This window comes from Calonectris borealis, chromosome 6 (genome assembly GCF_964195595.1).
Source record: "Calonectris borealis chromosome 6, bCalBor7.hap1.2, whole genome shotgun sequence".
NCBI lineage: Eukaryota > Metazoa > Chordata > Aves > Procellariiformes > Procellariidae > Calonectris > Calonectris borealis.
Genome location: NC_134317.1, coordinates 31,599,420 through 31,614,633, shown reverse-complemented (window position 1 = coordinate 31,614,633; position 15,214 = coordinate 31,599,420). Strand labels below are relative to the sequence as shown.

General features: G+C 41.4%; 1 protein-coding gene across 1 annotated transcript in view; it reads right to left on the bottom strand.

Moving 5' to 3' along the window:
- Positions 1–14,563, bottom strand: part of SATB2 (SATB homeobox 2) — a 130,887-nt gene extending 116,324 nt beyond the window's left edge. The window contains exon 1 of the mRNA XM_075153591.1: positions 14,380–14,563. Coding sequence (XP_075009692.1) covers positions 14,380–14,548 — 169 coding nt within the window. The 5' untranslated portion in view covers positions 14,549–14,563. The remainder of the gene's footprint in view (positions 1–14,379) is intronic.
- Positions 14,564–15,214: the final 651 nt, after the last annotated feature.

Sequence of the window (15,214 nt, the reverse complement as noted above, 5' to 3'; positions counted from 1 at the left end):
TCTTTGCGCTGCAATAGAGCTGACCTTACATATACTGATTTGGTATTTAACTCTCTTTTCCCTTCTTTTAAACAAATTTGAAAACTGAACCTAAATTGAGAAAACTGTTCTAAAAGGCAGAAATCAGCATCCATGCGGCACCGAGGAGAGGTTTGCCAGTTCTCCTCACAGCCTGCAGCTCCAATTGAAAAGGCAGAAACCAACTAAGTTTGACAACTTTCAGTTATTCAGAAATACCTGAATTTCTGCACCAAAGATGGCCATCCTAGTGCAACATAAATCCATAATTTCTATTCTGAAAAACTTAACACCACTACCAAGAAAAAAAAAGAAAGGGGAAAAAAAAAGTGAAGCTTCAAAGCTTCAGCGTGCCACGTCAAAATGGTGTAAACTGCAAATCCTGAAGCGATCGGAAATGAAAACCTAGTGCGTATGCTAATGATCAGGAGGTTTCTACTCAAGACTCGACTAGCTGAACAAACGTAGAATCACAGAATCATTTTGGTTGGAAAAGATCTTTAAGATCACATATAACGAGAGAAGATAAATTCATGAGAAAAGATCAACTGCATTCCAAAACGTTTTTTTTTCCTAAGAGGAAGGACACCAAATAGTATTTGAAAAAACAGTTTTTTGTTCTGATCTCGACATCACTGTTATTTAAATCACACTGTAGCTGTAGCTGGTGGTGATGTGAGATCTTCCCCAGAAAATCCTACGGAGTCCAGCTGAGGGCTGCAGATACAGGATACACAATGACCGGCCGAACAGGCACAACCGTACCATTTCCCCAGTGCCACACGCACATGACTCTTCACACTCAGGAAGGATCAGGCTTGAAGCAGATCCCAGGTTCAGCCCGTGCCTGCGCAATTCAGCGATGAGGTGGAAGAGACAGAGCTCACACATTTCAGCAAGGGTTAGTCATGTCCATTAAGTCTCACTTTCAGGCTACCACATAAATTACAAATATAATTAAATCGGACAGAATATAAGCTGTTGGCACTTAACTTATTTACAATAAATGCTTGGTTTGGGCAAATGGACTGTGTTTCAGCCTTTTACGTATCAAGCTCCGGCTTACAACAGTCTCATTATGAGGCTGAGAATTCTTCCACTGTAAATCTTTTTTAATGGGGACTGGAGGAATGACTTTGCAGTTGTTTGTCACTAACCACTCGGAACCACGTGAAGAAAGCTGTGTGTGCACACTGACAGGCGGCCAGCAGGAAATCTCTATGTCAAATACTGGAGACCGTATCAGGATCTTTGCCACCGTACAATCCTACGCAAAACAAAAGCATCAAGCACCTCATTACAGCAAAAGGTTTTGTTTGAAAACAAGGACCTTACTTTCTGCTAATCCTCTGCTCTCCAATGTGTTCTAGACAAAACGTGAGACATCTGATTTTGCATATAACCAGTAATGCGATGCTGCTAAACTCCTGCTCTTCATGGGTTTATAAGCCCGTTGCAAATAATTTGTTCCAGGATGCAATTTGGTAAAGAAGAGCTCAGTCCACAGATGATTTTAATACAACGTTTGCTAAAGAAACAAAATCATGTTAAATAACATCACGTTGTAGAATTTTTCTTCTTAGGAGGGCCAGAGGAAGTAAAACTAAGGACAATATCTTTCTCCTCCTCCTCAGTTATTTTTTCTGGCTTTACGTATTCAATAAATCTGTAGGCAGGAAATGCATTTCTACATATTATATTTTAGCCAATGGTGAATGCAAACCACAAGATATTATTTACATCCTTCTTCAGCTTCCAGTCCTTTCTGTGGCTTCAGTCTCCCAACCATCACAACTATCCCAGATCTCAGGAAATCTTATAAAGAAGTCACTAACGTCTCTGCAGATGTCTCCTGCTTCTGACAGCTTAACTAGCCAAAGAATCCTTCTCCTAGCTGAAATAACAGCTTTACTGTGTAACAAGAAATATTCCAGGCCACTATCCCACCACAGAAACATATTATGAAACTCGTAACTTGATTTGATAATACTTGAGTTTCTCAAAAAATGGTGTAAAAGAAAAGCCATATTCAGAGCACGTGCTGAGACAAACAAGAAATGAGAAATAGAGAGGGATACGAAGTATCTACCTCTAGTGCAGCCTCTCCGCTGCGTGTCTGGGACGGAAGCGTTACTCACAGGAGATGAGACCTTTTGTTAGTCAAAATGGATCAGCTGCTTCCGGTAACTAACCCCCTTTGCTAAACTAGTTGGACTAACTCAACCCAAACTTCGAATCTGTCCCACTGGTTGGGTTCAACGGGCAAGAAAGGGAGCAGCCACTGGGGCTTTGTGCCACCCAGTTAGCCCCGGCACAGCCGCGCACAGGGCAGCCAGGAGGCAGAAGCACTTAAACAGGAGAATAAAGCACTTCCAGCTCTCCACCTAATTGAGTGAAAAGTGAGAGCGATGATAACCCAGACCTCAAAATAAGGTTTTAAGGGAGCCCGAGTCAGAAGGCGGCACAAACAACCGAGCTGTCCCTGTTGTTCTAGCGGAAAGCTCAGCTTCCCCGGCCAGCCAGCCCCCACCAGACGTGCAGGAACATCTGTGGCAGTACCAGCGCCATGCATTCAGCCAGAACCACATGCAGGCTTTCCAATTCATAGAATGGAATCATAGAATCATTTAGGTTGCAAAAGACCCTTAAGATCATCGAGCCCAACCATTCACGTCGAAAGGCAAAGGTGAAGACGCTATAGCTACACTTTTCCTAATTAAAACAGCTCGGTTGTTTCAACTTGTTTCCCAGTTAAAAAAGAAGAAAAAATACCCCACAGCAGTACTTTATAATATGAACTAATGGAAAATATACTCATTTCACTCAAAACCAGTGAAGGAAACGCTTTTAAATTAAACCGGCGTTTTTTAAAAAAATCATCTTAAGCCATTAATTTCCTATAAGTTTTAGGTTTTGGTTTCTGTAACTTAAAAACAAGTTTAGGGTTCGGGAACGGTTTTTGGTTTGGGGGACTGCTTTCTGTTGTTTTTCTCTCAACTACGTAACAAAACTCGCCTAAGGGGCTATGACTCTTTATGCCAAGTTCCACCCAGAATTAATTTTAATGACCAACATTTTTAAACCCTGAAAACTGGAACCACTAATAAGCCCTTAACTTTGGTGGTGCTAGCAGATGCCACCATATTTTTAAGCAAAAAAAAAAGTCTTCTAGCAAAAGCATTTTAATGAAGGTTCTATTAACTAGTCTCCTGGTACTGGGATAAGTCCCCTGGAATGTAACAGAAAAGCTTTCGTAGCTGGTTTGAGGTTCTACTTCTGGAGAAGAGCTATGTACCACACTTGGGCCTGTTTTGGGATCTCCACTGGGACCCACCAGCAAACTCTTTTCTCCTTCGTGTCCATTCATCTGTGAACCACCCCTTGGCAAGAAAAAGAAGAAATCGTATCGCCCCTCCTTCACGTTAGCAGATAAATAGCTGACAGAGAGTCTAATGTAACTACTGCACCTACATCTCTGTCCTCAAGCCCAATTGCAGGCTCCAGTTGTAAGACAAGCTGAATGGATCTGTAATCATTGTAATCGTTGCCTCCTTCCCTCATGTCTTTTAGATACCGGCAGCATTGGAAAACCTCATTTCTAAGTGACAATGTCAACAGATATGGCAGAACTGGTTATGGGTAAAAGTTACAAGTACGCACGCAATACGACAAGCCACATTAAACACTGTCTCAGAATAAATGTCATCAAACTCAATGATTATTGATGGAGCCCTTCACCCTGCTACGCTTTCAGCAAGCGTTCAGCTACTGCTATGGCAACATCATTACTAGATGGTATTTTTCTGGTATAAGGAGACCACAGAAATCTTCATCATATCTTCAGCGGGAAAATGAATGGAGGAGAGAACCACAACCAGGAAAGGGTAGGAGCTGCTCCATCACTCCGTCCTCTAGAAAGCAGCTAACTTCCCACTTCACCAGTCAATATGCAGACTCCTTGGACAGCCTGCACCCGCGGCCCATTACGCATCAGGAACTGGCATCTGGGGCTTGGCCTTTACTTACAACTCCAATCTTCCACACCCCACACTCCTGCAGAGAGAGAGCAACTTCTGAGTGGCATTCTCTCGTATTCCTTCTTTTTCAAGGACAGAAGATCAAGAGCTGTGGGGGAAGAACTCCACATTTCCACAAAGATGAGATCACACATTTGACAACCACCCATTTGAACATTATTCTTTTAGGAACATTTACTTTTATGAGCCAGCAGGTCACATTAATCTAACAGTTTTTAATAACTACCACATCTTTATCAAACAAGTCATGAGGTCGAGGAACAAGAGTTAACAGGTACATCCTCTTTCTCAGGTATGCACAGTACACTTACTTTGTTCAGCCAGTTAGCCATATTTTGGGGAGGGAGTGGAAAGGACCTACCTACAGGCCGACCTACTGTGTGTGGATTCACTTGTTAAGAGTCAGCAATCCATGCTTTTGGGGCTCAACAGGCTGAATTGCTACAACATTACGTACACAGAACTACACTGGAGAATCAGATACTTCTGCTAGTGCAAATGCATGTGCTCGCTTAGAGGTGTTAGCCAAAGAAAGCAGATTACATCTGCTCTCCAAAGGCTGAACTGGCTCCCGGTTCACTTCCGGATGCCATTCCAAATGTTGATTTATAAAGCTGTATGGTACACGACTAGAGCCAAGGCTACCGTAGAGAGGATCTCTCGTTCCACGTATCGTACGGCAGAAAGGACACTTCTGCTTACAGCTCTAGGACTCAGCTTCAGAGAAAATGAAGAGCCAAGTCCCCTCAGCCTCAGGCCTTCAACTACACTTAGGTCCCTTCTCAAGAGGAACACAGCTGCAGTATGCACCCAGCACGGGGCCCTTCTGTCTGCGGGGTTTTAATCAGAAGATTGAGATGGGGAGGTAGCTAAAGGGTCACAGAAGAGTCAGTCCCAAGTAGCAATGGCTTGAGACGGAGTACTCTTACTGGCATACATGTCCACAGATTTGGAGAGGCAAAAACCCTGGGAAAAACCATAAAGTAGCACAGCTTTTTATTCTGAAGGAGAACGAAGTCTTTTCTTATTACTTTCTACCTGTCCATGGCATTCTCTGAGCTCATCTATTTGGTAGGTCAGTATGACACTGTGATCATACTAATATAATCAGGAAGGCTCAAACCAGTGACAGAAACATTACATTCATTATTAAGCCAAACCCAGACACTCAGATAATGCCTAACTTGAACTTTACTGTCAAGCAGTATGCCTACTTACTGCGTACTTGCTCACAGCAGCCCATTCAAAGTCTACCATCCAGACTTCTAGCTTGAGCAACAAACTTGACTTAAAAAAAGGGAAAAATAAAAAAAAAAAAGCCCCACTTCTGTTACTCTGCATTTTCTCCAAGTCTAAAAATTGGTAGAGTGTATGACAGGTCCACCTCATTTTTCTTAATGATGTTTTTATTATTCTTTCACTCAATTAAAACAGAAATGGATATTGCATCTTCTGACTGTATAATTGTTATTGTAATCTGTTTTCGATCACTGCTTGGGAAATGGGTCCAAAACAACATAAACTATCCACAGCCTCAGAATACAAGTCATTTTCTTTTACTACGATACTTAAAGAGACATCTATCATGTTGCTCTGCTAGCATGTTTGTATTATGGCAAAAAAGTTATTTGTAAGTTGCGAAAAGACATTATGAAAATCACCTTTTACTCCAAAGTATTGTATAACTCATAATTTATAACTACATTTCTTAATAACCATTCAAAATAATAAGGCTGGAAATTGTGCACATCTAATTTTAATATATAAATAATGGAAATGCATATAAACCTAAATATGCTCAAAATATGAATTTATATTACTCTCAAAAAATAGTCTGGTTATAGTTTTGAAAATGACATGCTTCATTTCCAATATATGCCTGTCAGCTAAATTTATGACAAAACACTCTCTGTGAGTTTAGATTACCATGATGGTAAATACTTCTATGCGAGTTTCCTCACTTATCTGAAGTTACCGTCCAAATGCAGACAAAGTCAGCAACTTCTAAAGAGTGAAGTGTCGGCGATACACAAGTAAAGACAGACTAATCCAGACCCTTCTCAACATTATACAAATAGAAATAGAACGTCTGAGAGAGAGAGAGAAAGTAACCTTGTGGCTGTATGCAGCAATACAAATCATGGTTTTTGATACAAGAAACTCCCCTCCCTACATTTCTTGCCAGATTTAGTACTTTTGAAAAGGTTTACTGTCAACAGTGTCTTTTCATCTCAGCGTGTGTCTTTGGGGAACAAATAAGGAGGGAGCATATTTAAGTGGGAGACATTTCTACTGCACTCTGAAAATGCAGTGGGCGTATGGTTATCTCAAGAGATGCCTCAGCTTCATATAAAATATAGTCTGACAGGTTATTTTTATTAACCTTGCTGACATTGCTACTAACAAGGTACAGTTGTGCTCAGACTGTTTAATACTGCATGTCCGTCTGATACAAGGACAACAGTTAGAGCAAAATGACTGACAATTTTTACTATTAGCCAGGTAATTTTCTATTTAGAAAACAAGTCATATGCTTAAACTTTTATCTAGGGCTACCTGTCTCTTTTCTTCAAGTTCTTTTTGTTCCCTTCATACAAATCATGACAATCCTCTCTTTTTCCTAACATTGCTGCATGTAACACCAATAATCATTCAGCATCTGCCAGGAAATTTAAAATGTATCTTGAGTTCAGACATGAGATCTCTGCCCTAGCACCTAGGATACTAGCGATGACGGAGCTCACAGTCCATCTTTTAAGCAATCCTGTAAATTATTTGTATAGCCTTATTGCAAGTAGAAATGCCTCCTGGAAGGAGGTTTTACGTAAGTCCTCAGATACTATCAACATCAACGTTCACATCTTTAAAAATCAGAGTAAGAATTACACTTTAAAAAAAAAAAAAAAAAAAACCAAAAACTTTTCAAACATTGTCTATAAGGGTTTCACAACGTCAGCAGCCTTAAATTGCTAACAGACAAATGCTGACATCTTGGTATATTTGTAAATCTTCAGGGGATACCAGCAGAGCTAGTACAGGTATTTAAAAAGAAAAAACAACTTAAAATACTAGTTTATGATTTTTTAAAAGTTCTCTAAAATAAACAAACTAAAATTGGATATATGGAATATTTTTCCCTTACTAATATTTGGATCAATGCAAATGAAGACAGGGACAAAGTACACACAACAGCTGCAATACGTGCTTTTGTACAAAGCACATGAACTCTGGAAAAAAAAGAATTCCTAATATAGAACTGCGACAATATGGACAACATGACTTGCTGGCTGAGAACATATCACACATTAAAGCAGTCAACACTTTATGAATGGCCACAAGAACCTCATCTAGAGGGGCTAACAATTCCCCCCAAATTAAACGGCAAAGCGTATTTTCTGTCTTTCGTACCACTAATCAATGTAAACTCATTTGTATGTAACCCCACAGCAGAGACGTCGCTGATGAGCATCCTGCAACAAGTACAAAGCTTGTTGGAGGGCATTTTTTTTTAATATGGCTAGAGGCTAGAAAACATTTCTCAACAGCCATCAAATACTCAGCTGCCTTTTGTCTGCTGTGACTATTTCTTACATCTGTGTTAGTGACACATGTCATCGTGGGGACCAATGCATCTGACCCGGGACATTTCATACAGTAGGAACCAATTACCACAAGACAATTTTTTCAAAGCTAGAAAGGGCATCGGTTCCTCGTCCAACACAGCGGGCTGGTTTCAAAACCACTTTGAGCTTCAAAAGGAGAGCACGCTTGTTCGGTAGTTACAGAGTCTGAATCAGGCACAGGTTATCTTGAACAAATCCCCATCCTATCAATTCAAAGGGACTTGGTAATACTTTATACCTTGAAAAACTGGGCCTTTAATCCTAAAACACAGCAGTAGTTACTAATTTAACTAAATTATGATGAGGGATGGTAATTAAAGGCCTAACTTATCTATGCCTTGCAATTTAGGATTCGAAATAAAATCTTCCTAAGTTTTACAGATTTTCAGTTATTTTGAAAAGTTTAAAAATAAGATTTAAAAGCAGGTTGGGGACTGCTCAATCACAAAAATAAGAATTTTCCTAAACAGGTCACACAGCTGTTTGGTGAATATAAATACATGACTGCGGTAAAACTGTCTTCATTTTACAACATCATAGATGCCATATTGTATTACCATCTTCTGTGTCAATGCGAGTGACAAAAATCTTACTGGTCCAAGTATTTTACTTAAGCTCTAAGTCACCATTGTGACCCTTTTCCTCCCCATTCCATACAGACAGCTTTAAGGAGAACAGCAATAATGGAAAGTAACTGCAAAAATAAATATTCAGACTAGCATCTCTATGAAGAGTATTAAACTCAAATACTTTAAAGGTATTTTAAAGTAACTGATACCATCTGAAAGTCTGCCCTACAAATGAGAAATTTTAAATAAGACATAGCTGTCTGTTGAAATAACGACTTGATAACAATTACATTATGCCAGTTTTTTTCTCCTTTTAAATCTAGATGAAATATTCAGTACAGCAAACTAATTTAAATAGAATACAAAGACTCCCCAAAATTAAGTATTTAGGAAAGGAAAAGAATCTTTAAACCTCACCTCTAAGTATTTATTCATAACAATAAAAGTTTAATACTGTTTTTCTTCCTTCAATGTCCGAATCCTTAACCTAAATTCTGAGTGAGAAATACGTCGCTATTAAATTTCTTGAAAATACATTTCCTCACTGGCATCTTTAGAGTTTTTAATATGATTTTGCCATCTTTTTCAGGCATAAAAACAATTCTGAGGAGTCACTGACAGAATCACCTTAACCATTTTCAAACAAACGCCTATAAATAATTGACAGTAAATCTACTCTGTTCTATCTCTGTGAAAAGAAGAAAAGGCAGGACCCAATTTATAAAGGTGTGGGGGGAAGAATTAACATTGACTTTTTCAAGGATGTTGGTTTCTTTTTCTTTCCTTTGGTTCATGATGAGAATAATAGCATCTAGTTAACTAACGTGGCCATGGGTATGAGGTGGGCAGGAAGCGGGGAGACGACTCGAAACGCTTAGGAGCTGTTGCGGGAAAAAATAAAATCTTACTACAGCTAATCTTAAATCTCGAATTCAAAATTGTCAGTGGCTTTCTGCAGATGCAACTTAGAGTTCCAAAATTACTCTAAACATCAAATTATGCCTAGGTCACCGAATGGGTGGATACCCTATATTCTGTTTAATGCATATGTTCAATTGCATGTATATTTAACCGTGTCTTTATTTTAATAACAGACCAAGTACTGAAAACACATAAAAAAAGACTATTTTTCTACCTCAGCAAAAATCCAGCTGATACACTACATGACCCCAGGAGTGACTGCTCTGTTTATTCTATTTACATGACATAATTTGATTGGAAAAGGGGGTGGGGGGTGAAAATCAGCAAAAAGACTGGTAACTCATTTTTAACCATCGGTCATGAAAAAGAAATCACTATCTTGCTTTTCTTACTGTTCCTGTTAAATTAAAGGTCTCTTCCTCATTACGTATCAGAAACGCATAAAATTCAAGAATTTACATTTCCTCTTAATCCGTAATGAATTACATCAAAGTACAAGGCAACATTTTCCAACTATTCTGCAACAGATAAAACATAAAATATATTCACATACTGCTGATTCCTGAACTAACAAGGGTTTGTGGCTTTCATGCTTCTCTATCTCGATGCGTTTAATTCCTTCAAATAGCTATGTACTTCTTTCAGGCAGCAGGAAGATATTCTTCATCTAGGATCTAGGCAGGAAGACTATCTAAAACTTAACCTTTCACTTTACTCAATTCGTAAGGACAAGTGAAACATGCTTCCTTACTCCGTTCACGATGCCATTTAGAGTTTAATGTTAACTAACTGTTTAGAAGAGAGGAGCAAATTTGATCAAGCTGTACTCTTCCGCCTGCACAGAAGTGGATTTTCTCTCCAGTAAAGTACCTTAAATCCTTGTAAAAAATATAAAAGGTAGCACAAACCCTATGACATTTTTGCAGAAATATTTAGAATGGATTTTGACAAACAGCTCTTTAACCATCCTCAGTCAGCATTTCTGTCGCCTCAGAGATATATAAAAACAGATTTCTAACTACACCTAAGCAGACAAGACCGTGATACATCAGAACTTTACGGGGCTTACTGCAATTAGCAGCAGTGCTCCGAAGAGTCACTGCATCCACATTTCTGGTACATACGACTTTGTACGAGCACAGTAATCACAGCTACAGATTAACATTCTAATCATACAATTTAGTTTGAATTGTTTGAAAGTTGTCTCCTCCATTAATACTCTGTAAATTAAATCACACATTTTAACAGTTAAATGAATAAGAACGTATTACTATCAGACTGCGTCAAACTAATCTAACCAGCAAATTTTTTGCAATCATTTGCTGCTCCAAATTTGAACGTGTGTCTTGGCTATATTTTGGTTTTATGTTTCTATTTCAGCAAAACCAAACTTCAAAACAGCTTATTCTGCATACTGGTATTTTAAGTTGCATTCAGAGGCTTTGGATGCTTATTTCCTACGCTATTCAAAATCAACGCATACGTATATATACGCATATCCACTCATACACAAACAGGTTCATGAATTGCAATCAACAATTTTGTAAATATAAGTTTCCTAGCCATTAATCATCCCTTTTTTTTTAATCCTTATGGAGTGAATTACTAACTGAGAGGAGACGCCAATTCTAGTAAGTGAATGTTACCCAACAGGGATATAAAGCTGTCAACACCATAGTGCTCTTGCTTGCTCTAAACTCTCTCCCAGGCTTCATATGTTTTTTAAAGCGATATTAGCCTTTTTTTCCCGGGGACCTTTATAAAACCTGCCTCTCCTGAATATCTGAGCACTTCTGCTTTATTACACACAGGTTTTAAAACAGACTGGTTAGATAACTGCTGAAACATTTTAGAAAGCACTGGGTTAGTCAGGCAAACCAAAATTGGACTCTAACACATTGGACTGACACTAACAACATTGTAAACAGTACCAAAACTTTTAAATCCCCTATTAAACACAACCTTTAAGACCCCGTTTATCTTTTTAGTGACCTTCACTAGTTTATTACTGCTGCTGTAATGGCCCTTTGAATTAAATACATTCAGGTTAGGAATAAAAAAAAGGAGAGTCATAAGGCAAAATTTCTCATGAGAACAATTGATTTTCTGTCTGCACTACAAAAGCTTAGTTTAAAATACTTTTTCACTCATAAATCTAGAGAGAAAGCTAAAAACACCTACAGCACTATAATATTTCTCTATTTCTCAGGGAAGTCACTGGAAAAATAATTGTAGTAAACATTACGATTATAAAACTTGTTACCAAAGGTCATCAGTCTCATCATAGCACGAGTTAGCTGAAAGTTTATTGCTCTGTTCACAGGCATTAAGTTCAGAAACAGATATTATTACACCAAAAAGCCACTTGACAAATAGGAAGGAATTTCAGCATTTACATATCTAAGGCCCAAAATGAGATGAAAAAAAGAATTGCTAGCATCTGTCTGCTTTCAAAACCTTTAGATATACTTTATAGAATTAAAAAAAAAAAAATCAAAACTAAAGTGGTCTCTAGTTTCCAGTAAAGTATTTTGATTTTTTTCCCAACTGAAGTTCACATTCAGTAAACATTAGCGCTTTTTAAATCTTGAAAAATAAGAATAAACTGAAAGACTGACAACTGAAGCCTTAGATGTCATTTCACTATGACTTTCAATAGTTTCCTTTTTATCAAACACTAGGAACAATACTAAAAGAGCCTTTATTAATATTTATTTGAAGAGAATTTTTATACTAATTTGCCATTATATTAAAAGTAAGCCTTTCTGCGAACGTCTACAGCTGCATTTCACAACTCAAATGAAAAAATTACTAACACCGCAGCGATCATTGCAAAGATACTTCCAGAAATATCCAAACCGGTGCGATCTGCACTCAGAAAAAGATCACTTGGTCACACAGGTTCTTAAAGATCAAACCTGAAAAAGCGCAGAGGAAAAAATATCTGGAAATTAGCTATGTTGATTTATCTTGAGAGCATTTCCAGGAGGAAAAAAAAATGAAATCAATTTTAAACAGCACCATTATCTTATTAAAAAAATCTGCCTTAACTAATTTAGTATTGAGTATTATAGAACCTAGGTAAGTATTCAGACAAGAATAATTTTCTTCTTGCTTTCAGTATCAATAAGGAGTAATGAATAAACTTTATTATGAATAGCCTAAAACCAAAGAGATTGAGACTGTTTAAAGAACACCAGCTAAGGAAAAGAAAAAAAATTACTCCTGCATTTCCTATTCCCCCATACTTTTAGACTCCAGTGTACACCAACTTCATAAATGAGCTGAAGAGCAATGAATGAAAATGTAGGCTCTTAAAAGTTTGCTTTCAGAAATGAGAGTCTTTGTCTTAAGTGGAAGAAATCTTCCATAACTTAACAGGCCAGATTCAAGCTGAACCACCGATATAACTAGAAAAGCTGGTGGATTTCTCTTGGGTAACACAGCTGCAATTAGAATGCAACATATATATTCCAAAACATTTAAAAGCATTTCTTTAAAATATATCTCTATAAATGCCCCAAGGAAAAAGATTTCAGCTCCAGTTCTAACATTCTCTTTAAAATCAAGCAGCTATAATGCCTCAGTCTTGAGAAAGGCATCCAAAACTACATATATGACTTTTTATATGATTAACTAGCTCATTTTTTTAAATTATTCAACAAAATATTTCTTGACCAATTTGTAAGTGGAATAGCACTACAAATCTTTCACTGCAAAGCTGTTTCTTCTTTTTCCACACATTAGAAGAACACGGAGAAGAGGTTTAAAAACAGACATATAGCCATCCAAGAAACATAAAAAACTGGCGAGATCTCTTACCCTTCATTAGGTATATAAATGAATCCTACGTTTTTAAAATAAAATAAAATCTGCAGCCCCTTAGCAAACTTCAGCAATTAGGAAGCCTATTGAGAGCAAGAGGTCTAAAACAAGCATCTAATGGCAAAATCGCTAAATAAACCTCACGTAATAGAGTCATGTGACGACCGTATCAAAGTATCTCTTGAAATGTCATTTACACGAACTCTTTGTGTATAAACAACTACATTTGTGTGTTACCACTCTGCACATTTTAAAACACAAATACAGAGAGATGTTTTTTTAAAAAAGGTAAAGTTATTTGTGGACTGCCCTGCATATTTTGCTCGCCACACCAGGCTAATTTAAAGATTTTTAAATATATTTTTCCTAACACGAGGCTACACTGTGTTAAACACAACAGCATCAGAGTTAAGATGAAAAAAGGAAGGCGTTTAGGAGAAGTGACTGGAAACTTTAGCTACTTGGAAGAAAAGGAAAAAAAAAAGCAACCACGCGTGTCACTTAAACATGCTCTAAACACAAAACTGACCAGCAACTAGATAGCAAAGTAAGTATGAAAGTTACAAGTATTCTAGAGAATTGCAGGAATGCTGCAAAACTAATGCTCAATAATTTTGCTGAAAGACCTGAACCTTGCACACATTTTGCCCTGTCCTCTTTTACAACAACTGTTACAAAATGCTATTTACAGAAAGAAAAAAAAAATCCCTAAATGAAACATAAACGCTGCCATTTTTCCACCCTGGAGACCCCATCCTCAGAGCTGTGACGGTGGGTGTAAGAGACCTAATTCACGTCACCCGCACCCGTGAATGCAGCCAGGCTGCTTGTACCTAACCTGGAGGAGATGCCCTCTTTTGCTGGCGCTGCCCAGGCCCGCCGCCCCGGCCCCTGCCGTGCCCTGCGGGAGGCGCCGGCGATGCGCGGGGGATGCCCGCGGGCTGCCCCGGCGGCGATCCGCCAGCTCCCATGCGGAAAGCGCCGAGCCCAGGGCCCAGCCCTCCCCCAGTTACCCTCCAGCAGGATTAGGCCTGGCCTTTTGTGAGCCGCCTAGCTAGAGCCCGGGCCTAGGGGTGGCCTCTTTAGGAAGGAGGCCTTCCAAGGAGTGAGTCCTGCACGCCGCAGGCCTCGGCAGAAGTCCTTCCACGGACCCCCAACACCGCAACGGTGCTGAGCAGCGAAACGCTTTCCAGGGAAAGCGGGCAGCACCCCGCCAGCTGCCACACGAACCTGCCGGCACCTCCGCGCACGGTGCCGAGCCGCCCGCCAAATGCCACCCCGGGCACGCCGCCCTGCGCGCCCGGCCAGCGGGGCCGCCGAGCCGAGCCGCGCCGCGCCGAGCCGGGCCGGCCGGCGGTGCCGCCGTGAGCGCGGCCGCACGGTTACCTCCCACGGGCTTGGTGACGGCGCCGTTGGGCCTCCCGCGGGTGCCCATGGGGCTGCCGTTCTGCTCCAGCCTGGCCACCTTCCCGGGGGGGGGCCCTTTGACATCGGGGCTGCCGCTGCCTCTGTCAGGGCTGTCCCGCAGGCACGGGCTCTCACTCCTCCGCTCCATGCTCGGAGACGCGGCTCCCGCTGGCAGGTCGCAGTAGAAGGAGCACGGACCTAGGGCGAGAGAAACAAGGGGCGCTTCAGCGGCCGCCCGCCCGCTCCGCCGCCCGGCACCGGGCCCCGCTCGCCCGCCCGCCCGGGCCCCCGCAGCGCGTCCCCCGGGCGGCTCAGCCCAGTGAAGCCGGGCGAGCGCCGGCCGGGCGCGATGCCGCCCCGCTCCCGCCACCGGAGCCGGCCCCGCTAAAAGCGAGCGGTTCGGCCCCGACGGCCCCGGCCCGGCCCCGCCGCCTTACCCGCCCGGCCCGCGGGCCCGCCGCGGCAGAGACGCGGGTCCCGCCGCCCGGCCCCAACCTGCCGCGGGCGGGGGCAGGCAGCGCTGCGCCCCGGTCCCCATCGCGCCGGGCAGACCGGCAGGCGGGCAGGCAGCCCACCCGCCCGCCGCAGCCAGGTGCTGCGCCCCGGGTCCGGCCTCAGCCCCGGCCCGCCCCCGGGGGCCGCGGAGAAGAGGCTGCCAGTCCGGGCGGCCCCGCTGGCACGGCCCCCCCGCGCCGGCCAGCTGTGCAGCCACGGAGTAGCCGGCTGCAGGCGAGGAAGCCTCTAGCGAGCGGCTCCCGGGAGCTGCCCCTGTACTTACTGCTTATAGCCTGTCTGTAAGTTGGCTGAGTTGGGC